Source organism: Falco punctatus (assembly GCF_963210335.1).
Source record: "Falco punctatus genome assembly, contig: scaffold_198, whole genome shotgun sequence".
Taxonomy (NCBI): Eukaryota; Metazoa; Chordata; class Aves; order Falconiformes; family Falconidae; genus Falco; species Falco punctatus.
The window spans coordinates 42,267-65,083 of NW_027660140.1; the positions used below are offsets into that span (position 1 = coordinate 42,267).

Sequence of the window (22,817 nt, forward strand, 5' to 3'; positions counted from 1 at the left end):
TGGTGGTTCTGGAGGTGTTTTGTGTCCAGAAGGACACACAGCAGCTCCACGGGCTGGCGTGGAAGGAGTTGAGGGTGACGCATGCGTTGGCCACGGTTCCTCAGGGTCAGAGAGAGGAACATCCTCCTCCTCTTCCTCCCTGTGTCCCCACAAGGGCCACATGGTGGCCCCACCCCACTCCCCACCCCCACAACACCACCTTGGGTGTCCCCCAACCCAACGCTCTTCTCACCACGCGTTGCGCTTGGCGCCTTTCCCAGTGCGATAGGACTTTGCCCCATTCCTCTTTGCCCCGGCATCTCCCAGACTTTCACTTTTTCCAGGAAAAGCCACCACCCTGGTGACCAGGTGGCACGTGCGGGCCAAGCCGTGTCACCGTGCTGGCGCCAAGGGTGCGGTGCATGGGACCGGGACACGTGCCACCGGCATGGGCTCTACAGGGTTGGGTTGGGGGTCCACCGTCCACCCCCCCATGGACCAATGTCCCCCAGTGGGTGACATCGCCACCTCCCCCCAACCATGGGGGTCTACAGGGTTGGGTTGGGGGTCCACCACCCACCCCCCATGAACCAATGTCCCCCAGTGGGTGACATCTGCCACCTCCCCCCACCCATGGGGGTCTACAGGGTTGGGGTGGGACCAGGGCACCCCCTTGAGCTCCATCAAGGGTGGGTTGATCCACCGGGGGGGGGAGGGGGATGGGGAGACATTCTTCCCACCAGGGGGGATGGTGTCATTGAAATATTTTTTTTGTTTGCTTGTCTTCTGGAGGAAATTGAGCTTGGAAAATTCCCCGAGTTGTTCAAACTGGGTTTAGCTTCTAAAAAAAAAATTAACATTTTAAAAAAACACCAATAAGACACCCCTCCCCCCCCCAAAAAAAAAAAAAAAGCAGAAATTAATTTTTTTTGTTGTTTTTCTGGGGGAAATTGAGCCTGGAAAATTCCCCGAGTTGTTCAAACTGGTTTTAGCTTTTTTTTAAAAAAAATTAAAAAATAATAAAAAACACCGAGAAGAACAAAATCCCCCCCAAAAGACCAACTTTTTTTAGAAAAAATAACATTTTTTCCAGCCTCTTTGCTCTTAATTGATGTCCTCCAGCTGAGGCCCTGCTGCCTTTCTCCTCAATTAGCCTAATTAGCCTCGCTGATGCAATTAACTCATCATCTTCCCTGCTCTTAACGAGCTTATAAAGCTCTGGAGGGGGTGGGGGGAGCTGGGGGTGGATTTGTGGGGAAAAGATGGAGGAGAAGCGGGGTGGGGGGATGGAGGGTCAGCTGGGGGGGGGATGGGGGCAGATGTCACCCAATTTGGGGTCATCAGTCCATGGGGGAGGGGGTGGTGGACCCCCAACCCAACCCTGTAGACCCCAGCCCAACCCTGTAGACCCCCCCCCATGGGTGGGGGGAGGTGGCAGATGTCACCCACTGGGGGACATTGGTTCATGGGGGTGGGTGGTGGACCCCCCGACCCAACTCTGTAGACCCCAGCCCAACCCTGTAGACCCCCATGGGTGGGGGGAGGTGGCAGAAGTCACCCACTGGGGCACATTGGTTCATGGGGGTGGGTGGTGGACCCCCCGACCCAACTCTGTAGACCCCAGCCCAACCCTGTAGACCCCCCCCCATGGGTGGGGGGAGGTGGCAGATGTCACCCACTGGGGGACATTGGTTCATGGGGGTGGGTGGTGGACCCCCTGACCCAACTCTGTAGACCCCAGCCCAACCCTGTAGACCCCCCCCCATGGGTGGGGGGAGGTGGCAGATGTCACCCACTGGGGGACATTGGTTCATGGGGGTGGGTGGTGGACCCCCCGACCCAACTCTGTAGACCCCAGCACAACCCTGTAGACCCCCATGGGTGGGGGGAGGTGGCAAATGTCACCCACTGGGGGACGTTGGTCCATGGGGGGGGGGGTGCACCCCCACCCCAACCCTGTAGACTCCCAACCCAACCCTGAGACCCCCATGGGTGTCTGTGGGGGGAGTGGGGAGTGGGAGAAGGTGGCAGATGTCACCCACTGGGGGACATTGGTCCATGGGGGGGTGGTGGACCCCCGACCCAACCCTGTAGACCCCAGCCCAACCCTGTAGACCCCCATGGGTGGGGGGAGGTGGCAGAAGTCACCCACTGGGGCACATTGGTTCATGGGGGTGGGTGGTGGACCCCCCGACCCAACTCTGTAGACCCCAGCACAACCCTGTAGACCCCCATGGGTGGGGGGAGGTGGCAAATGTCACCCACTGGGGGACGTTGGTCCATGGGGGGGGGGGTGGACCCCCACCCCAACCCTGTAGACCCCAGCCCAACCCTGTAGACCCTCCCCCATGGGTGGGGGGAGGTGGCAGATGTCACCCACTGGGGGACATTGGTCCATGGGGGGGGGTGGTGGACCCCCCGACCCAACTCTGTAGACCCCAGCCCAACCCTGTAGACCCCCATGGGTGGGGGGAGGTGGCAAATGTCACCCACTGGGGGACATTGGTCCATGGGGGGGGGGGGGTGGACCCCCACCCCAACCCTGTAGACTCCCAACCCAACCCTGAGACCCCCATGGGTGTCTGTGGGGGGAGTGGGGAGTGGGAGAAGGTGGCAGATGTCACCCACTGGGGGACATTGGTCCATGGGGGGGGTTGGGTGGACCCCCACCTCAGCCCTGTAGACCCCCATGAGTGGGGAGAGGTGGCAGATGTCACTCATTGGAGGCCATTGATCCATGGGGGTGGGTGGTGGACCCCCGACCCAACCCTGCAGCCCCCCATGGGTGGGGTGGGACCTCGAGGGGGTGGTTTTTGGGTTTATTTATCATTTTTTTTAGCCGGGGGCAGAAAAAATGAAGTGATTTTTTACCCTAAATAAAATAAATTCCGTTTCATTTAGATGCGGGGGAGGGGGGGGGTGAAGCGATCCCAGGAGGAGGCGGCACCCCCATCCCACCCTATGACACACACCCCCTTTTTCCCCAAAAAACATCCAGCCCCTCCCCCTACTCACTTCTTGTGCCCCCAGGGAGGAAGAGGAGGAAGACGAAGGGGAGAGGGAAGACCTTCATCATCCCCTTCACCGCTCCTGCGCCAGCCGCATCCCAGAACCTGCCCCACGCTCGGAATGCCGAGGGTAGACCTTTGCCCCACGGGGGGTGGGGTGGGGTGGGGGGGAGGAACCGACCTCTGCCCCCCTCCCCCCCCCAGCCCCCACCCCTTTTTGACACCGTTGAGTTGGCCAAACTCATCCCCAAACCACCTGGAGGTCATGGAGCCGTCGTTGGGTTGGTCAAACTCTACCCCAAACCACCTCAAGGGCACGGAGACCTCATGGGGTGGCATGTCCCCAAAATGGGGGGAGGGGGGGCGCAAAACCCAACCCAACCCCCCCACCCCCCCACCCACCCCCCCCAAATAAAAAATTTGGCAATGGGGAACACTCAGTGCTCTACCCAACCCCTTACACCATCCCAAGGTGGCCACCAGCAGGGAAAAACGGGGACCCCAACCCCCCCACACCTCAAGACCACCTCCCACCGGATTTTTTCCCACCCCACCGGATTTTTTCCCACCCCACCCCCACCCTCCACGCACCGGCAAGTAGGGAAGGGCCCTTTTCCACCCATAAAACAAACACCCGTAATCTCCGTGGTGGGGGTGGGGAGGTGTGGGGCGGGGGGGGGAGGTGTGGGGCAGGTTGGGTGACCTGTTGTTGCGGTGAAGGATAAATATTTTTATTGTATTTCTGGAGGAGCAGGTGTGGGGCGGGCGGTTCTTGCTCCTTCTTGGGCAAACAAAGGTTTTTGGAGAATTTCTTCCTCCTTCGGGTGGTGGATGGGGTTTGCCCAGCAGAGGTGGCAGCTCTGGGAATCCCCCTCCCCCCCCCCCCCCCCCCCAGACCCACCCCTTTAACCTCCAAGACTCCAGTCTTGACCCCCCAAAACCAACTGTGACCCCCAAGACCCCAATCTTGACCTCAAAATTCCCATGAGTGACCACCAAGACCCCAATATTGACCTCAAAGTCCCCAACTGTGACCACCAAGACCCCAATCTTGACCTCAAAATTCCCATTAGTGACCCCCAAGACCCCAGTCTTGACCTCAAGATCCCCAACTATGACCCCCAAGACTCTGGTCTTGACCTCCAAATCCTCATGAGAGACCCCCAAGACCCCAATCTCAACCCATAAAACCCAACTGTGACCCCCAAGACCCCAATCTTGACCTCAAAGTCCCCAGCTGTGACCCCTGAGACCCAAATCTCAACCCCCAAGACCCCAATCTTGACCTCAAAATCCCCATTAGAGACCAAGACCCCAATCTCAACCCCTAAAACCCCAACCACGACCCCCAAGACCCCAACCCCTAAAACCCAACCACAACCCCCAAGACCCCAACCACAACCCCCAAGACCCCCAACCATAACCCCTAAAACCTAACCATGGCCCCCAAGACCCCAACACCTAAAACCCAACCATGACCCCCAAGACCCCAACCATGACCCCCAAGACCCCAACCACGACCCCTAAAACCCAACCACGACCTCTAAATCCCAACCGTGACCCCCAAAACCCCAACCATGACCCCCAAGACCCCAACCACAACCTCTAAAACCCAACCATGACCCCCAAGACCCCAATCTCAACCTCAACATCCCCAACCGTGACCCCCCACCCCCACCTCTTGACCCCCAAGTGGGCCACCAGTGTTATCACCTTGCCTTTGGGAATTCCACCCCCTTCCCTGCCCCCAGCTCCATCTTTCTGTGTTATTTTTCAGGAGATGAAATAAATAGATCAATAAATATAATTTCCACCAAGATAAGGATTATCGGGCTCGAGGTGAGGCTTCCTGAGATGCATGGAGCCCCCACCGGGCACAGCGATGTCCTCTCCAGTGAAGAAGCCACCAAAGACCATGGTGAGACCCCTCCTCTCTCACAGAGGAACCGCTTCCCTCTTGCTTTTGCCCCCGAATTTGGGGGGGGGGGGGGGCATTCCCACCTGTGATCACCCCCTTGATCACCCCCTACCAGATATTTTTTGAGGACTTGGGGGGGGGGGGTGTCAGAGTGGTGCTGCCCCTTCTGCTAGCACCTGCAAGGAGGGGAGGGGGCAGTGAGGATGGAGGGTGTCCCTCACCCCCCACCGGCGTCCACGGTGACCTCTACGGCACCCACATTGCCCCACCACCTACTGGTGTGGTGGGTGCTGCCACCTCCATGCTGGGCTGGTAGGAACCATGTCCATAGGGGCCTGGAAGAGGAAGGAGGGTGAGGGTCTGGCAAGGGTTGGGGAGGGGTCTCCACACTAAGGAGTTGTTTTTTTACCCCACCCCCACCCCTCAATAGGGCTCACTTGACCAGGGCATGGAGCCTCTGCCGTTCACGTGGTAGATACCAGTGGTGTGGCTGTTGCACCGGCTGTCCAATGAGTTGTCTTCGTCACCGGTTGTGCTGCAGAGCCAAGAACCAGTAAGTCCATGGGTCTTGGTCTGGGGGAGGGGTGGGGGGAAGCTGGGGAGGGGCAAGGGGGGAGATGCTGGAGCTCAGAGGCTCCAACGTTGGGGTCTGAGCCCTCCCTGGGGTTGGGGAGTTGAACCCTCCCACCCCCCACCATGAAGAAAAGCTGCTGCCCCCCAGGTTTGGGTGAGGGGATGCACTTGAGGGCAACCCAGCTTGGTGTCCTCCCCACCCGCACCCCCCCAACAGACCCCCTCCCCCCATCCCTTTCACCTGGCACCGGCAGATTTCTTCTTCCCTTGGGCCAAGCAGATGATGAGGGCGATGGAAAGGATGAGGAGGATGAGGAGGGACAGACCCAGACCCAGACCCAGACCCAGTTTGCTGATGTGGGTCTGGCAATAGTCACCAGATGTCAGGTACCAGGGCATGGTCGGGCAGCTGTGGGGGGTGATAGGACATGGGAAGAGGATCCCTGCTCCCCAAATCTGGCCCAGGGTTGGGCTCTGGGGGCTGGGATCCTCTGAGGAACCCACTGGAAACCCAGGGCCCTTCTCAGAGGTGGGGAGAACCCAGGACATCCAGTCCCATGTCCATGGGTTGGGGTTGGGGTTGTGATCAAGGGCTTTTGGGGGTCAAGGGTTGGGTTTAGGAGTCAAGGGTTGAGGCTTTTGGGGGTCAAGGGTTAGGTTTGGGGGTCAAGGGTTGGGGTGTTGGGCTCAAACCTGGTGCTTTGGAGGTCAAGTGTTGGGTTTAGGGGTCAAGCGTTGAGGCTTCTGGGGGTCAAGGGTTGGTTTTGGGGGGTCAAGGTTGGATTTGGGGGTCAAGGGCTGGGTTTGGGGGTCAAGGGCTGGATTTGAGGGTCAAGGTCTGAGTTTTGGGGGTCAAGGGTTGAGGCTTTTGGGGGTCAAGGGTTGGGTTTGGAGGGCAGGGTTGGGGTTTGAGGTCAAGGGTTGGGTTTTGGGGGTCAAGGGCTGGGTTTGAGGGTCAAGAGCTGGGTTTAGGGGTCAAGGGTTGGGTTTTGGGGGTCAAGGGCTGGGTTTGAGGGTCAAGAGCTGGGTTTAGGGGTCAAAGGTTGGGTTTTGGGGGGGCAGGGTTGGGGTTTTTGCGGTCGAGTGTTGGATTTGAGGGTCAAGGGTTGAGTTTGGGGATCAGGGTCTGGGTTTAGGGGTCAAGGATTGAGGCTTTTGGGTGTCAAGGGTTGGGTTTGGAGGGCAGGGTTGGGGTTTGGAGGTCAAGGGTTGGGGTTTGGAGGTCAAGGGTTGGGTTTGGAGGGCAGGGTTGGGGTTTGGAGGGCAGGGTTGGGGTTTGGAGGTCAAGGGTTGGGGTTTGGAGGGCAGGGTTGGGGTTTGGAGGTCAAGGGTTGGGGTTTGGAGGGCAGGGTTGGGGTTTGGAGGGCAGGGTTGGGGTTTGGAGGTCAAGGGTTGGGTTTGGAGGGCAGGGTTGGAGCTTTGGGGTGAAGACCTGAGGCTTGGAGGTCAAGGGTTGGGTGAAAGGTCACGTTAGGGTTAAGCCTGGAGTAGGGTTGGGTTGGGTTTGGGTCAAGATCGGGCTTGTCCTTCCATTTAGGCCCAGAATCCGGTTTAAACTCAACATCAGGGGGAGGTTTGGACCCGGGGCGAAGGTGGGACCCATGGGGAGGGGCATGGGTGAGGTTGGGGTCCACCCACAAGCAACGGGGTCCCTCCATCGTCAAGTAGCAGTCGCCACCATGGCAGTCGAAGGCGCCGGGGACGTTGATGCTGCAGCTGGTGACGCAGAAGCTGCCGTTCCTCGTATGGTACAAGTGGTAGTATTGGCTGAAGTTGGCCGGCGTGAACTTCCTGCAGATGTCTGGAGAGGAGAAGCAGCGGCCAGGTGAGCCCCACCACCACCCACACCCACCCCCCCCGGTGTCCCAGCCACCCCCACTCACTGCTGTCGTTGAGCGCCAACCCAGCGTGGGCAGCTCTGGAGGAGGGTGCGGTGAAGCAAAGTCCTTCTGGGGAGAGAGGAACAGTGGGGAACGGTCATGGGAAGCCACCAGAGATGTGAGGGACCAAGCTTGACCAGCCGTGGGGAGTTTGGCACCTACTCGCCAAGTGGCTGCAGTTGCGGGGCTGAGGCGCGGCGTTGGCGGCCTCCAGCAGCTCCTGGGCATGGTGGGCAAGGCTGGTGGCTCTGGCCGGTGGGTGCAGCAGGACTCTGTAGTTGACCACCACACTGCCTCTTCTGTGGGGCAGCAAGAACATCAGCGGGGGGGTCCTCACCTATCCTGTTCCAGCCCAGCTCAGAGGTTCCTTGCTCGTCTCATCCCATCCCAGTGGTTCTTCACCCATCCCATCCTCACCCATCCCATCCCAGAGGTTCCTCACCTATCCCGTCTCATCCATCCCATCCCACCCCAGTGGTTCTTCACCCATCCCATCCTCACCCATCCCCTCCCAGAGGTTCCTCACCTATCCCATCTCATCCATCCCATCCCACCCCAGTGGTTCTTCACCCATCCCATCCTCACCCATCTCATCCCAGCAGTTCCTCACCCATCCCATCCCATCCCATCCCATCCCATCCCATCCCATCCCATCCCATCCCATCCCAGCAGTTCCTCACCCATCCCATCCCATCCCATCCCATCCCAGCAGTTCCTCACCCATCTCATCCCATCCCAGTGGTTCCTCATCCATCCCATTCCATCCCATCTCATCCCAGTGGTTCCTTACTCATCCCACCCCATCCCAGTGGTTTCTCTCCCATCCCACCCCACCCCCACTCCACCCCCAGCCACACACTCACGCCAGGGTCATGACCCAGGTGCTGTGGTAGCCGGAGACGTTGCGGTAGATCCGGTCCATCTGGGGACAGAGAGACATGTGTCACCAGTGGGGCTGGGCTGGCTGGTGGTGGCGTGGGGTGGTCCTGGTGAACCCCCTCCACAGTGGGGACACCAAGAGGGTCTCACCGTCTGGCTGAACTCATCCACAAAGCTGCGGTAGGCGGTGGATGAGGTGTCCCCCATGTCCTCAGAGAAGTCCCGGTTGGTGACGCGCATCTCCATCATGACGGAGGAGCTCAGCGCTTCAGGGCAGGGGGTGGGACAGCAGTGAGATGGGGACATCCCATGGGGGTGTCCCCTCTTGGGGACGAGGAAGGGTGTCCCCCTCTTACCTGCCGTGATGTTGATGGTTGGTGACCCAAACTGGCAGAAGGGTCCCTGAAGGTTGGGGGGGCAGTGACAACTGATCCCGTTCCAGGAACCCCCGTTCAGGCAGGGGTCTGTGGGGAGAAGGACACAAGGACTCATGGAGACGCCCCAACACCTTTCCCTACCCCCCTGATGTCCAGCACCCTGCTCGTTCCCCCCCCAGATCCATCCAGTTGGGTGCACCATCACCCCAGCCCCACAGTTGGTCTTAGCCAAGGGGACAAGGAGGAAACCAGTGGGACCAGTTGGTTGGTCAACCATCTCCTGGACCAGTTGTTTGGTCAACCATCTGCTGGACCAGTTGTTTGGTCAACCATCTCGCTGGGCCAGTTGTTTGGTCAACCGTCTTGCTGGGCCAGTTGTTTGGTCAACCATTTCCTGGACCAGTTGGCTGGTCAACCATTTCCTGGACCAGTTGGCTGGTCAACCATCTCGCTGGGCCAGTTGGTTGGTCAACCATCTCACTGGACCAGTCCCCACCAGCAGTACTGTGCTGTGGTCCCCGTGGCATGGTGGGGGGGCACCACTGAATCTTCAAGGGTCCAAACCCCTTTGAGGGGTGGGACCTTCTCCAAGAAATAACCAAGGTGGGGTCTTTGCACCAGCACCCACACCGAGGAAGACCTACTTGTGGTGGTAGGGATGGGGGTGGTGGTGGTGGTGGTTCTTCTGGTCCTTTCCGTGGTGGGAACAGTGGTGGTGTGGTGGTTCTCGCACCGTGGTCCATCAAACCCACTGGGGCAGTGACACTCGGTGCCCACGGCCGTCCCTCCATTCTGACAAGCCGTGGTTTCATCACGGGTGTCACACCGGGACCCCGTCCACCCCGGTGGGCAGATACAGCGGTTGCCCACTGCTGTGCTGCCGCTGGAGCAGCTGTCGGTGACGTTCACCGTCTCGCAGGTGGGACCGGAGTAACCGGGTGGGCAAAGGCACTCGGTCAAGTTGGCGACGCCGCCGTTGTGGCAGGTGACTGGAAGAGAGTTGGGGGCAGAAGGGTTTGGTGAGGAGGACCCAGCAGGTCTGGATTTGGTGAGGGGGACCCAGAAGATCGATTTGGTGAGGAGGACCCAGAAGCTCAATTTGGTGAGGGGGACCCAGAAGGTCTGGATTTGGTGAGGGGAACCCAGAAGATCAATTTGGTGAGGGGGAACCAGAAGTTCAATTTGGTGAGGGGGACCCAGAAGATTGATTTGGTGAGGAGGACCCAGAAGGTCTGGATTTGGCGAGGAGGACCCAGAAGATCAATTTGGTGAGGGGGAACCAGAAGTTCAATTTGGTGAGGGGGACCCAGAAGATTGATTTGGTGAGGAGGACCCAGAAGGTCTGGATTTGGCGAGGAGGACCCAGAAGGTCGATTTGGTGAGGGGGAACCAGAAGATCGATTTGGTGAGAAGGACCCAGAAGGTCTGGATTTGGCGAGGAGGACCCAGAAGATCAATTTGGTGAGGGGGAACCAGAAGTTCAATTTGGTGAGGGGGACCCAGAAGATTGATTTGGTGAGGAGGACCCAGAAGGTCTGGATTTGGCGAGGAGGACCCAGAAGGTCGATTTGGTGAGGGGGAACCAGAAGATCGATTTGGTGAGAAGGACCCAGAAGGTCTGGATTTGGCAAGGAGGACCCAGAAGGTCGATTTGGTGAGGGGGACCCAGAAGGTCTGGATTTGGCGAGGAGGACCCAGAAGGTCGATTTGGTGAGGGGGACCCAGAAGCTCTGATCTTTGGGTTTGGTAGACCCCCATCCCTCCTTCTTCCTCCCCCTTCCTCCCCTGGTCCCAGGAGACCCCTGGCAAGGAGACCCCCACCCTAGGGCCCTCATGCCAGGACACCCACCAGCCCCAGGGCTGGACCCATGTCCAGCCTTCTCCCCTCCTTCACCTCCACCCCAGGAGCCCCCCATGTCCCCCCCCCCCAGAATGGAGAAGCCCCACCCGAGGACCCCATGGAGAGACACCCACTAGCTGGAGGGCTGGAGCCATGTGGGAGGTAGAGGCAGAGGGTGGCCAAGGTGCTGGTGGTGATGGTGGTGGAGCCAGGACCCGACGTCATGGTGGTGGGAGGGGGCTGGGGCATCACCGTTGTGACCCTCGTGGTGGCATCTGAAGGGCTCACTTGTGTGGCACTGGGATGAACCGGTGCTGGGGCAGCAGAGGTGGTGGGGGGGGTGGTTGGGAGGGTGGTCGTGGTGGTGCCTTCCGTGGAGGTGGCCGTGGTGTTGCTTCCCATGATGGTGGCCGTGGTGTTGCCTTCCATGGCTGTGGTGTCACCTTCCATGGGGCCGGTTGGTGGCACAACCGTGGTCATGCTTGCCATGGTGGCCACCGTGGTGTTGGTTTCCATGGCCGTGGTGTCACCTTCCATGGGGCCAGTTGGTGGCACAACCGTGGTCTTGCTTTCCTTGGTAGTGGCCGTCATGTTGGTTTCCATGGCTGTGGTGTCACCTTCCATGGGGCCAGTTGGTGGCATAACCGTGGTCATGCTTGCCATGGTGGCCACCGTGGTGTTGGTTTCCATGGCCGTGGTGTCACCTTCCATGGAGCCAGTTGGTGACACAACTGTGGTTGTGCTTTCCATGGTGGTGGCCGTGATGTTACTTTCCGTGACCGTGGTGTTGCTTGCCAGGGTGGTGGCCACCGTGGCGTTGCTCTCCATAGGCGTGGTGTCACTTTCCACAGGGATCAGTGTTGTGGCCGTGGCGTTGGTTTCCAGGGTGGTGGCCATCGTGGCGTTGATTTCCAGGGTGGTGGCCACCGTGGTGTTGCTTTCCATAGGCGTGGTGACACTTACCACGGGGGTAGTTGGTGACACGGCCGTGGTGTTGCTTCCAACAGCTGTGGTGTTGGTTGGGGCCACCACCGTGGCCGTGGTGTTGGTTGGGGTCACCACCGTGGCCATGGTGTTGCTTTCCATGGAGGTCACCATCGTGGTGTTGCTTGGGGCCACCACCGTGACCGTGGTGTTTCTTGGTGTCACCACCATGGCCGTGGTGTTGCTTTCCATGGAGGTCACCATCGTGGCCGTGGTGTTTCTTGGTGTCACCACCATGGCCGTGGTGTTGCTTTCCATGGAGGTCACCATCGTGGCCGTGGTGTTTCTTGGTGTCACCGCCATGGCCGTGGCGTTGCTTTCCATGGAGGTCACCATCGTGGTGTTGCTTGGTGTCACCATCGTGGTGTTTCTTGGCGTCACCTCCACGACCGTGGTGTCACCTTCCACGGTGGTGCCCAACGTTGACGTAGATGCCACCTCCCCCCTCCCTACGCTCGTGGTGGTGGCCACCGTGACCGGCTCGATACACTCACACCGGGGTCCCCAAGTTTCGGGGGGGCACTGACAGGTGCCCCCCACCACCAAGGTCCCCCCGTTGAGGCAGGAGTCGAGGTCCTGGGGGTGCTGGCAGGTGGCCCCCCCGTATCCCGGCGGACACACGCAGCCGGTGCCGAAAGCCGTCCCCCCGTTCTGGCAGGCGCTGGGGGGGTGGGGGTTTTGGCAGAGGGACCCCCGAAATCCCGGGGGGCAGTAGCAGCTGGTGCCCACCGCCGTCCCCCCGTTCTGGCACGCGCCGGCGGGGTCCCACAGTTGGCAGCGGGGACCGGTGTAACCGGGGGGGCACGCGCACCCCTCCCCCACCACCGTGCCGCCGTGCTGGCAAGGGGCTGGATGGAAGGTACCTCAGGTTGGGGGAGGTGGGAGACCCCAAAAAGGGTCTTGAAACCCACCCCCCCCCACCCCCACACACGTGGAGGACGCGGGGGTCCACCACCCCCCTGCACCCACCCAACTGCGGGGTCAATGGCACCCAACCCAACGCCCCCACCCCCCAAAAATCCAGGTTTGGTGCCCGAGGCAAGACATCCCCCCACCCTGAGAGGAAAGAGGGGAGGGGGCACCCATGGGAGAATTTGACCCCCACCCGGAGAGGAAAGGGGGGAGGGGGCACCCATGGAAGACCTTGCCCCCCCCCCAGAATGTAAAGAGGGGAGGGGGCACCCATGGGAGACCTTGCCCCCCCCCCCCAGAATGTAAAGAGGGGAGGGGGCACCCATGGGAGAATTTGACCCCCACCCGGAGAGGAAAAAGGGGAGGGGGCACCCATGGGAGACCTTGCCCCCCACCCGGGTGACAGGTGGGACACCCTCACGGCCACCCCACCCTGGGGTCACCCCTCCCCCACCCCAAGGGTGGGGGTGCTCCCACCTTGGGTCTCGGTGGGCTTCCAGTGGCTGGGGACCCACCCCCCACCCCCACCCCCCCTCTGGGGGTGGGGGTCTCTGGGATGGCACCCATGGGTTCTGGGGTGGGGGTCTCTGGGTGGGGGTCTCTGGGTGGGGGTCTCTGGGGATGGCACCCACGGGTTCTGGGGTGGGGGTCTCTGGGTGGGGGTCTCTGGGTGGGGGTCTCTGGGGATGCACCCACGGGTTCTGGGGTGGGGGTCTCTGGGTGGGGGTCTCTGGGGATGGCACCCACGGGTTCTGGGGTGGGGGTCTCTGGGTGGGGGTCTCTGGGTGGGGGTCTCTGGGGATGGCACCCACGGGTTCTGGGGTGGGGGTCTCTGGGTGGGGGTCTCTGGGGATGGCACCCAATCCCCCAGAGGAACATTTTTGGGGACACGGAGATGGGTCCTCACCACCCACGAGGTGACACCCCTCCCCCCCCCCCTTACCTGCCAGGACCTGCGGGGGGAGGAGGAGGAGGAGGAGGGGGAGGGGGAGGAACCCCCCACCCAGCTCCATCATCCCCAGAAGATTCCGGAGCCGGGACCCACCAAGCAACTGAGCCGACGGCGGCGACCGCGACGCTTTTGTGTCCCTCACCCCCACCCCCACCCCAGGTAGGACCGCGTCACCCCCTGACTCACCCGAGCTAAAAATATCGGGGCTCAGAAGGTCCCCGACGTCCCCACGGGGTCCCACCTCCCAGGGCCACCCCAGGGTGGTGGCAACGGGCCCAACCCTGGCGCAGGAGAGCAGGGGAGGGGTTGGTGGTTCCTTGGGTGACTTGATAAGATTAAGGTGAGACATGGTGGGTCCCCAGCCCAGCACTCACCTGTCCTGCCCCACCTTAGGGTGGGGGGCCACCTCCCCTGACGTCCTAGAGAACCCACCTTAGAGTGGGGGGCCACCAACCCCGATGTTCTGGAGAACCCACCTGTCCTGCCTCACCTCAGGATGGGGGGCCACCTCCCCTGATGTCCTGGAGAACCCGCCTTAGGGTGGGGGGCACAGACGTCCTGGATAACCCACCTTAGGGTGGGGGGGGGCCACCAACCCCGACGTCCTGGAGAACCCACCTCGGGGTGGGGGGCCACCAACCCCGATGTTCTGGAGAACCCCCACCCAGAGACCTCCACCCCCTGGCACCCATGGGAGCCCCTCCCCCCCGCAGGTTGTCCCTGCTGCCCCCTGCCCCTCCCCCCCCTCCAGGGGGTCCTGTGTCCCCACTCCCTCCTTTCTGGGGTATCCCAGTACCTCCCAGTGCATCCCAGTATGTCCTGGGTGCCATGTGCTCCCCAGGGTGTCCCAGTATTTCCCAGGGCTCCCCAGTGTCTCCCAGTACTTCCCAGTTTGGTCTGGGTGCCACATGTTCCCCAGTACCTCCCAGTACTTCCCAGTTTGGTCTGGGTTCCACATTCTCCCCAGTGTCTCCCAGCACTTCCCAGTTTGGTCCTGGTGCCACATGCTCCCCAGTACCTCCCAGTACCACCCAGTACTTCCCAGTTCATTCTGGATGCCACATGCTCCCTAGTGTCTCCCAATACTTCCCAGTTCATTCTGGGTGCCACGTGCTCCCCAGTGTCTCCCAGTACCACCCAGTACTTCCCAGTTTGGTCCTGGTGCCACATGCTCTCCAGTACTTCCCAGTACTTCCCAGTTCATTCTGGGTGCCACGTGCTCCCCAGTGTCTCCCAGTACCACCCAGTACATCCCAGTATGACCTGGGTACCCTATCCTCCTCGATGTCCTGAGCCGCCCCTTCCCCCTCCCCCCGATATGCCACTCCCCCCCAAGGTGCTGCCCCCCTCCCCCCCGAGATGCCCCTCCCCCCAGATGCTCCCCCTCCCCCCAAGATGCGGGGTCCCCTCCCCCCCCAAGATGCTTCCCCCCCCCAAGATGCTTCCCCCCCCCAAAAATGCTTCCCCCCCTCCCCCACAAGATGCCCCCCCTCCCCCCAAGATGGTGGCCCCCCCCAAGATGCTCCCCCTCCCCCCAAGATGCTGGGCCCCCTCCCCCCCCCGAGATGCCCCTCCCCCCCGAGATGCCCACCCTCCCCCCAAGATGCTGCCCCCCCCCCCCAACCCACATGGGGCTGCTCAGCCACCTGGGGGGTGGGTGTCCCAGTGCCACCCCCCCCCCCCCCCCAATAGGCCTGGAATCCTGTGGTCACCCCCACTCCCAGTATTCCCAGTAAGCCTCCCAGTAAGAAAAGCCAGGGGCGTGAAGACCAACAGGAATAATAAGAAGAATAAATTTATTGGCGTGAAATGGGGGAGGGGGCTTCCCCGTGGCCTGCACCCCCTTAGGAGTCCTGCACCCCCTCCCCCCTCCAGCATTTCTCCTCTGTGGTGGGGGAGGGGGCTTCATCCCTCTGGGGACCCCCAGGGGTGGGGGTGGGGGTGGGGTCTTGGCAGCTTCATCACCCAAATAAATAATAAATACGGAGGGGGGAGGGGTTGGCCCGGGTTTTGGCACGGCCAGCGTGCTGGGAGGGGGGGGGGCCACGTTGAGGGGGGGGGTGTCTTTGAGGTAGAAGAGGTGTTGGGGGGGGTCTTCACCCCAGCTGGGGGGTCCTCTCCCCTCCCCTCACCCCCCCCCCCCCGCCCCGCGAAGGCTCATAGCTGGGTCGTGAGTTTTGGCCTGGAGATCTTCATCTGCGGGTGGGAGAAGGGAGGGGGTGAGAGGTGGGGGAGGGGTCTGCTTTGGGGGGAGGGGTCTGTCTGCCTTGGGGGGGGGGGGGAGGGGTCTGTCTGCCTTGGGGGGGGGTGTGTCTCCCTTTGAGGGACGGGTCGGGTCTGCCTTGGGAGCAAGAGGAGGGGGAGGGGTCTGACTTAGAGGTGAGAGGTGGGGGAGGGGTCTCCCTTGGGGGTGAGAGGTGGGGAGGGGGCAAGAGGTGGGGGAGGGGTCTCCCTTGGGGGTGAGGTGTGGGGAGGGGGCAAGAGGTGGAGGAGGTGGGAGAGGTGGGGGAGGGGTCTCCCTTGGGGGTGAGAGGTGGGGGAGGGACTGAGAGGTGGGGGAGGGGGCGAGAGGTGGGGGAGGGGTCTCCCTCGGGCGTGAGGGGGGTGGGAGGTGGGGGAAGCGGGGGAGGGGCAGGACCCACCGGCCTCGTGGTGTCCACCAGTTCCAGCGCTGGCGTGAAGTCCCGGAGGGTCCCGTCACCTGTAGGTGGGGGTGGGGGATGGGTGGGTTGCCCTGGGGTGGGGGAGGGGCGGGGGGCTCCCCCCAGCCTCTGCCTCTCTCGGCCCCAAATTTGGGGTGGGGGGAGGGGTCACCTGGAGGGTCTTTGGCGCCCATGTTGCGGTAGAGGAACCCGTCAGCCGAGCGCCACGTGGAGCCACCGGCGTCCTCGTACCAGTGGCCACCAGTACGGTACTGGGAGTCACTGGGTGGACACCAAAAAGGGGGTCTCAGGGGGGTGGGGGATGGGCAGAGACCCCCAAAAAGGGGGTTCCCTTTCTCCCCCCCTCCCCCCATGGCTGACCACTGTGCGGAGCTACTGGTGTCCTTGTACCAGTGGCCAACAGTACGATACTGGGAGTCACTGGGTGAACATCAAAAAGGGGGTCTCAGAGGGTTGGGGATGGGCAGAGACCCCCAAAAAGGGGGTCTCAGGGGTGGGGGATGGGCAGAGAACCCCAAAAAGAGGGTTCTCCCCCTCCCCCCACAGCCGAGTGCCACGTGGAGCCACCGGCGTCCTCGTACCAGTGGCCACCAGTACGGTACTGGGAGTCACTGGGTGGACACTGAAAAGGGGGTCTCAGAGGGTGGGGGATAGGTAGAGACCCCCCAAAAGGCGGGTTCCCCCCGACCCCTCCCCCGCCCCGGTTCCTCACCTGATCACGTACTTGCGGCGTTTCTTGAGCAGGAGCACAAGGAGGACGATGCAGATGAGGAGCAGGATGGTGGCCACCAGCCCCAACCCAGTAGCCACCTTGCTGATGCGGCCGGCGCAGTTGGGACTCGTGTACCAGTACAGGGCCTCGTCCTGGCACCTGTGGGAGGAGCCAGGATCAGGCCCACCTGCCCCTCCCCCACCCCCCCCAAAAGAAAACTCCAACAGGAACCTTCTGGAGACCCTTCCACCAGCAACCCTTGTGGTGGTGGGACCCTCATGGTGGTGGGACCCTCGTGGTGGTGGGACCCCTGTGGTGGTGGGACCCTTGTGGTAGGACTCCTGTGGTGGTGGGACCCTTGTGGTAGGACTCCTGTGGTGGTGAGACCCCTGTGGTGGTGGGACCACTGTGGTGGGACCCTTGTGGTGGGACCCTCATGGTGGTGGGACCCTCGTGGCGATGGGACCCTCATGGTGGTGGGACCTTCAAGGTGGTGGTGGGACCCTCGAGATGGAGGTGGGAACCCCGTGGTGGTGGGACCCTTGTGGGGATGGGACCCCTCTGGTGGTGGGACCCTCATAGTGATGGTGGGACCCTCGAGATGGTGGTGGGAACCCCGTGGTGGTGGGACCCTTGTGGCGATGGGACCCTCATGGTGGTGGGACCTTCAAGGTGGTGGTGGGATCCTCGAGATGGAGGTGGGAACCCCGTGGTGGTGGGACCCTTGTGGCGATGGGACCCTCATGGTGGTGGGACCTTCAAGGTGGCGGTGGGATCCTCGAGATGGTGGTGGGAACCCCGTGGTGGTAGGACCCTTGTGGGGATGGGACCCCTCTGGTGGTGGGACCCTCATAGTGATGGTGGGACCCTCGAGATGGTGGTGGGAACCCCGTGGTGGTGGGACCCTCATGGTGGTGGGACCTTCGAGGTGGTGGTGGGACCCCCGTGGTGGTGGTGGGACCCCCGTGGTGGTGGTGGGACCCCCGTGGTGGCACTCACGAGCACTGGGGGCCTTGGCGGGTGATGTGGCACTGGCCGTAGTGGCAGTCCCTGGTGGTGGCCGTGTTGGGGGTGCACTCGGTGATGCAGGAGATGGTCCCGGCTGCCACCACCGGGTAGTAGAAGTCCCGGTAGTCCTTGGGGGCTCGGTTCCAGCAGATGGCTGGGGGGGGAGGGGGGAAAGGGGGGGAGAAGTGAGGGGAGAATGGGGGATGGGGGGTGGGGAAGGGGCTGGTGGGGTGCATGGGGGGCTGGTGGGGTGGGGAGGGGGCTGGTGGGGTCGGGAGGGGGCTAGTGGGAGTGGGGAGGGGGCTGGTGGGAGAGGGGAGGGGGCTGGTGGGATCGGGAGGGGGCTAGTGGGAGAGGGGAGGGGGGTGGTGGGAGCGGGCAGGGGGCTGGTGGGGGGGGCAGGGAGGCTGGGGGGAGTCGGCAGGGGGCTGGTGGTGTGGGGAGGGGGCTGAGGGGTGGGAAGGGGGCTGGTGGGGTGGGGAAGGGACTGGGGGAGCGGGGAGGGGGCTGAGGGGTGGGCATGTGGGGCTGGGGGAGAGGGGAGGGGGCTGGTGGGAGAGGGGAGGGGGCTGGTGGGAGAGGGGAGGGGGGTGGTGGGATCGGGAGGGGGGTGGTGGGAGCGGGGAGGGGGCTGGTGGGGAGGGGGCAGGGAGGCTGGGGGGGTTGGCAGGGGGCTGGTGGGGTGGGGAGGGGGCTGGGGGAGCGGGGAGGGGGCTGGGGGGTGGGCATGGGGGGCTGGGGGAGTGGGGAGGGGGCTGGTGGGGTGGGGAGGGGGGTAGTGAGGGGGAGGGGCCTGGTGGGGTGGGGAAAGGGATGGGGGAGTGGGGAGGGGTCTGGGGGGTGCATGGGGGACTGGAATGGGGGCAGGGGCTGGGGGAGGGGCAGGGGTCTAGGGGAGGGGTCAGGGGGTTGAGGGGGATCCAGGAGACCCCCCCCAGCTCAGGGGTCTGGGGGAGGGGTCAGGGGCCTGGGGGAGGAGTCGGGGGTCTGGGGGTGAGGGGAGTCTGGGGGAGGGGCAGGGGTCTAGGGGTGGAGGGGGGGCAGAGAGACCCCCCCCCAGCTCAGGGGTCTGGGGGAGGGGTCAGGGGTCTGGGGGTGAGGGGGGTCATGGTTCTGGGGGAGGGGTCGAGGGTTGGGGGGAGGGGTCGGGACTCTGGGGGAGGGGTCGGGGGTCTGGGGAGGGGTCAGGGCCCTGGGGGAGGGGTCGGGGCTCTGGGGGGGAGGGGTTGAGGGGCTGGGGTGGGGGGTTGGGCGGGGCTCTGGGGGTGGGGGAGGTGCAGCGACCCCTCCCCCCCATCTCTCACCCTCCAGGGACGGCGCCTCCGTCATGTTCCTGACCACGGGGTCCGGGGTCACCGTGAGGCAGAGGACGGCTGGGGGGGGGGGAGGGGCAGAACCATCAAAAAAAAAACCCCACCCATGGGTGGGGGAGGGGGTTGGGGGAGGGGGCGGGGGTGGGGGAGGGGTACCCACAGGTGTTGTGCTGACAGGCCCCCTGGGTGGCCTGGGTCTGCCGTAAGCTGCCCACCAACTCCTGGGTGATCAACTGGAACGTGCTGGTGTTACTGGTCTCCTTGACGGCGAAGAAGATCTCGTGGTCCACCACGATGCTGCCAGGCCTTGGCGGGAGGGGACACGGTGAGATGAGGAGGGGGAGGGGGGCAACGGGGCGGCCCCTCCCCCACCCCCCCAAAAAAGGTCCTTTGCCCATCCAAGACCCCCCCTTACTTGAGGCTGATGATCTTCACGCCTTCGTAACCGGGGATGTTCTGGTAGATCTTCTTGATCTACCAAGGCAAAGGGTTGGGTGAGCCACCGGCGAGGGGATCAGGTAGCCATGGAGGGGACCTGGTGGCCCACCAGGGAGGGGACCAGGTGGCCCACCAGTAAGGGGACAGTGTGGCCATGGAGGGGACAGTGTGGCCATGGAGGGGACCGGGTGGCCATGGAGGGGACCTGGTGGCCATGGAGGAGACAGGGTGACCATGGAGGGGACTTGGTGGCCCACCAGGGAGGGGACCTGGTGGCCATGGAGGAGACAGGGTGACCATGGAGGGGACTTGGTGGCCCACCAGGGAGGGGACCTGGTGGCCATGGAGGAGACAGGGTGACCATGGAGGGGACCTGGTGGCCCACAAGCAAGGGGACCTGGTAGCCATGGTGGGGACAGGGTGACCATGGGGGGAACCTGGTGGACCACAAGCAAGGGGACCTGGTGGCCATGGAGGAGACAGGGTGACCATGGAGGGGACCTGGTGGCCCACCAGGGAGTGGATCAAGTGGCCCACCAGGGAGGGGACCTGGTGGCCATGGAGGGGACCTGGTGGCCCACCACGGAGGGGATCAGGTAGCCACCAGGGAGGGAACCAGGTGGCCACAAAGGTGACCGGGTGACCAAGGGACAGTGGTGGGTTCCATGGCCTCACCTCCTGCTGGAAATGGGCGTCGAAGGAGCGGAAGGTCTCCGACCCGGTGTCCTCCAGATCCGCCGTGTAGTTGAAGTTGGTGACGGTCACCACCAGCTGCAAGTCCGCCACGATCGTCCCCGGGAAAGCTGGAGGGGTGCGGGGGGAGGGGCAGGTCAGTGGGGTGGCCCAGGGTGGCCAGGACCTCCAGGGAGGCCAGGACCTCCAGGGAGGTCAGGACCTCCAAGGAGGCCACGACTTCCAAGGAGACCCAGACCTCCAAGGAAGCCAGGACCTCCAGGGAGGCCATGACTTCCAAGGAGACCAGGACATTCAGGGAGTCCAGGACCTCCAAGGAAGCCACGAATTCTAAGGAGACCAAGACCTCCAAGGAAGCCAGGACCTCCAAGGAGTCTAGGACCTCCAAGGAGGCCATGAATTCCAAGGATACCAAGACCTCCAAGGAGACCAGGACCTCCAAGGAGACCACGGCGGTGGGTGGAGGTGGCACTTACGGAGGTTGGTCTCGATGGAGTTGGTGGAGTACTCGCAGTAGGTGCCGTAGAAATAGGGGGTGCAGAGACACCGGCCACCGCTGTAGGTGCCCCCGTTCTGGCAGACAACTGGAAGAGACCAAGGTGGGGGAGGGTCACCAGGGCACCCTGAGGTCCCCCGGGACCAGAGGAACCCACCAAGGAGGGAGTGGGGGAGGGGATGGGTGGGACATGTTGGTTCCTTGGGGTGGAGGTGGCCAGGGTGGAAGACTCACTTGGAGGAATGATGATGGATGAGGTGGTGGTGGTCTCCTGGGGGGTGGGAGTGGCTGCGGTGGTCGCGTTGGGGGTGGAGGGCACTGTGGTGGTCAGTTGGGTGGTGATAGGTGCCATGGTGGTCCTCTTGGGGGTAGAGGGTGTCACGGAGGTCATGTCTGCGGAGGTGACAGGGCTTGGGGTGACACCAGCAGTGGAGAAGAGAGTGGGGGCACCTTCTGGCATGGTGGGGGTGGTCATGGAGGTGACATCTGTGGAGGTGACAGTGCTTGGGGTGGCTCCCGTGGTGGAGAAGATGGTGGTGACAGCTTCTGAGGTGGTAGACACTGTCATGGAGGTGACATCTGTGGAGGTGACAGCAGGGAAGGTGGCTGCTGTGGTGAAGGAGATGGTGGTGGCACCTTCTGGTGTGGTGGGGACAGTCACGGAGGTCACATCTGCAGAGGGGACAACAGTGGAGGTGTCCCCAGTGGCCGGGAAAGAAGTGGATATGTCCCCTGAGGTGGTGGTGGATGCTATGGAGGTCACCTGAGTGGACGTGACAGTGCTTGGGGTGGATCCAGACGTGGTGGAGACCACGGTGGCACCTTCTGAGGTGGTGGGAGCTGTCACGGAGGTCACATCTGTGGTGGTGACAGTGCTGGGGGTGGCTTCTGCTGTGGAGAAGATGGTAGTGGCAGCTTCTGGCATGGTGACAGCTGTCATGGAGGTCATGTCAGTGGAGGTGACAGCAGTGAAGGTGACTCCAGTGGTAAAGAAGTTGGTGGTGGCACCTTCTGAGGTGATGGGGGCTGTCCTGGAGGTCACCTCAGTGGTAGTGACAGTGCCTGGGGTGGCTCCCATTGTGGAGAAGACCGTGGTGGCAACTTCTGAGGTGGTGGTGGTTGTCATCAAGGTTTCATCTGTGGCAGTGACAGTGCTTGGGGTGGCTCCCACCGTGGAGAAGGTGGTGGTGGCACCTTCTGACATGGTGGGCACTGTCATGGAGGTATCATCAGTGGAGGTGACAGTGCCATGGGTGGATGCAGTGGTGGAGGACATCACAGAAGTGCTGGCAACTTCTGAGGTAGTTTGGGCCATTGTGGATGTCATATCTGTGTTGGTGACAGCAGTGAAGGTGGCTCCAGTGGTGGAGAAGATGGTGGTGGCACCTTCTGACATGGTAGGGGATGCTCTGGAGGTCACCTCAGTGGAAGTCACAACGCTTGTGGTGGCTCCAGTGGGAGAGGAGACCGTGGTGGCACCTTCTGGCATGGTGGGGACTGTCATGGAGGTATCAACAGCGGAGGTGACAGTAGTGAAGGTGACTCCCGTGGTGGAGGAGGTTGTGGTATCACCCTCTGAGGTGGTGGGGACTGTCATGGAGGTCACATCTGTGGAGGTGACAGTGCTTGGGGTGACTCCAGTGCTGGCGAAGACCGTGGTGGCACCTTCTGAGGTACTTTGGGCTATTGTGGAGGTCACAACTGTGGAGGTGACAATAGTGGACGTGTCCCCAGAGGCTGGAAAAGAAGTGGAGATGTCTCCTGAGGTGGTGGGGGATGCTGTGGATGTCACCTCAGTCAAGGTGACAGCAGTGACGGTGGCTTCTGTGCTGGAGAAGATGGTGGTGGCACCTTCTGAGGTGGTGGCAGCAGCTGTGGAGGTCATATCTGTGGAGGTGACAATAGGGAAAGTGGCTCCAACGGTGGAGGACAGCGTGGTGGCACCTTCTGAGGTGGTAGGAACGGTCCTGGAGGTCACCTCAGTGGCACTGACAGTGCTTGGGGTGGCTCTTGTGCTGGAGAAGATGGTGACACCTTCTGGTGTGGTGGGGACTGTCGTGGAGGTCTTGTCAGTGGAGGTGACAGCAGTGAAGGTGGCTCCAGCTGTGATGAAGTTGGTGGTGGCATCTTCTGAGGTGATGGGGGCTGTCCTGGAGGTCACCTCAGTGGTAGTGACAGTGCTTGGGGTGGCT

At 62.4% G+C, this 22,817-nt stretch overlaps 3 protein-coding genes across 4 annotated transcripts; all 3 read right to left on the reverse strand.

Moving 5' to 3' along the window:
- Positions 1-10,268: 10,268 nt before the first annotated feature.
- LOC308057857 (uncharacterized protein) lies at positions 10,269-11,855 on the reverse strand. Its single transcript, XM_080411878.1, has 2 exons — positions 10,985-11,855; positions 10,269-10,897 (listed from the first exon to the last, which is right to left on the reverse strand). The coding sequence occupies exons 1-2, from the start codon at positions 11,796-11,798 to the stop codon at positions 10,446-10,448; spliced, it is 1,266 nt and encodes a 421-aa protein (XP_080268004.1). The 5' UTR covers positions 11,799-11,855; the 3' UTR covers positions 10,269-10,445.
- Positions 11,856-16,452: 4,597 nt separating this feature from the next.
- On the reverse strand, positions 16,453-19,396 carry LOC308057856 (mucin-3A-like; the record flags this gene model as incomplete). Its single annotated transcript, XM_080411877.1, has 5 exons — positions 16,453-16,576; positions 16,678-16,836; positions 17,677-17,839; positions 18,990-19,058; positions 19,159-19,396. The coding sequence occupies 5 exons, from the start codon at positions 19,394-19,396 to the stop codon at positions 16,453-16,455; spliced, it is 753 nt and encodes a 250-aa protein (XP_080268003.1).
- Positions 19,169-22,603, reverse strand: LOC308057855 (uncharacterized protein). 2 transcript variants are annotated; one of them, XM_080411876.1, is made up of 5 exons: positions 20,860-22,603; positions 20,606-20,713; positions 19,918-20,239; positions 19,414-19,809; positions 19,169-19,304 (listed from the first exon to the last, which is right to left on the reverse strand). In XM_080411876.1, exons 1-4 carry the CDS (start codon positions 22,508-22,510, stop codon positions 19,473-19,475), a joined length of 2,418 nt encoding a protein of 805 aa, XP_080268002.1. In that variant the 5' UTR covers positions 22,511-22,603; the 3' UTR covers positions 19,169-19,304; positions 19,414-19,472. The 2 variants fall into 2 exon arrangements, with proteins under 2 accessions (XP_080268002.1, XP_080268001.1); XM_080411875.1 differs by lacking the exon at positions 19,169-19,304 and having other exon boundaries at positions 19,389-20,239.
- Between the last annotated feature and the right edge of the window lie 214 nt (positions 22,604-22,817).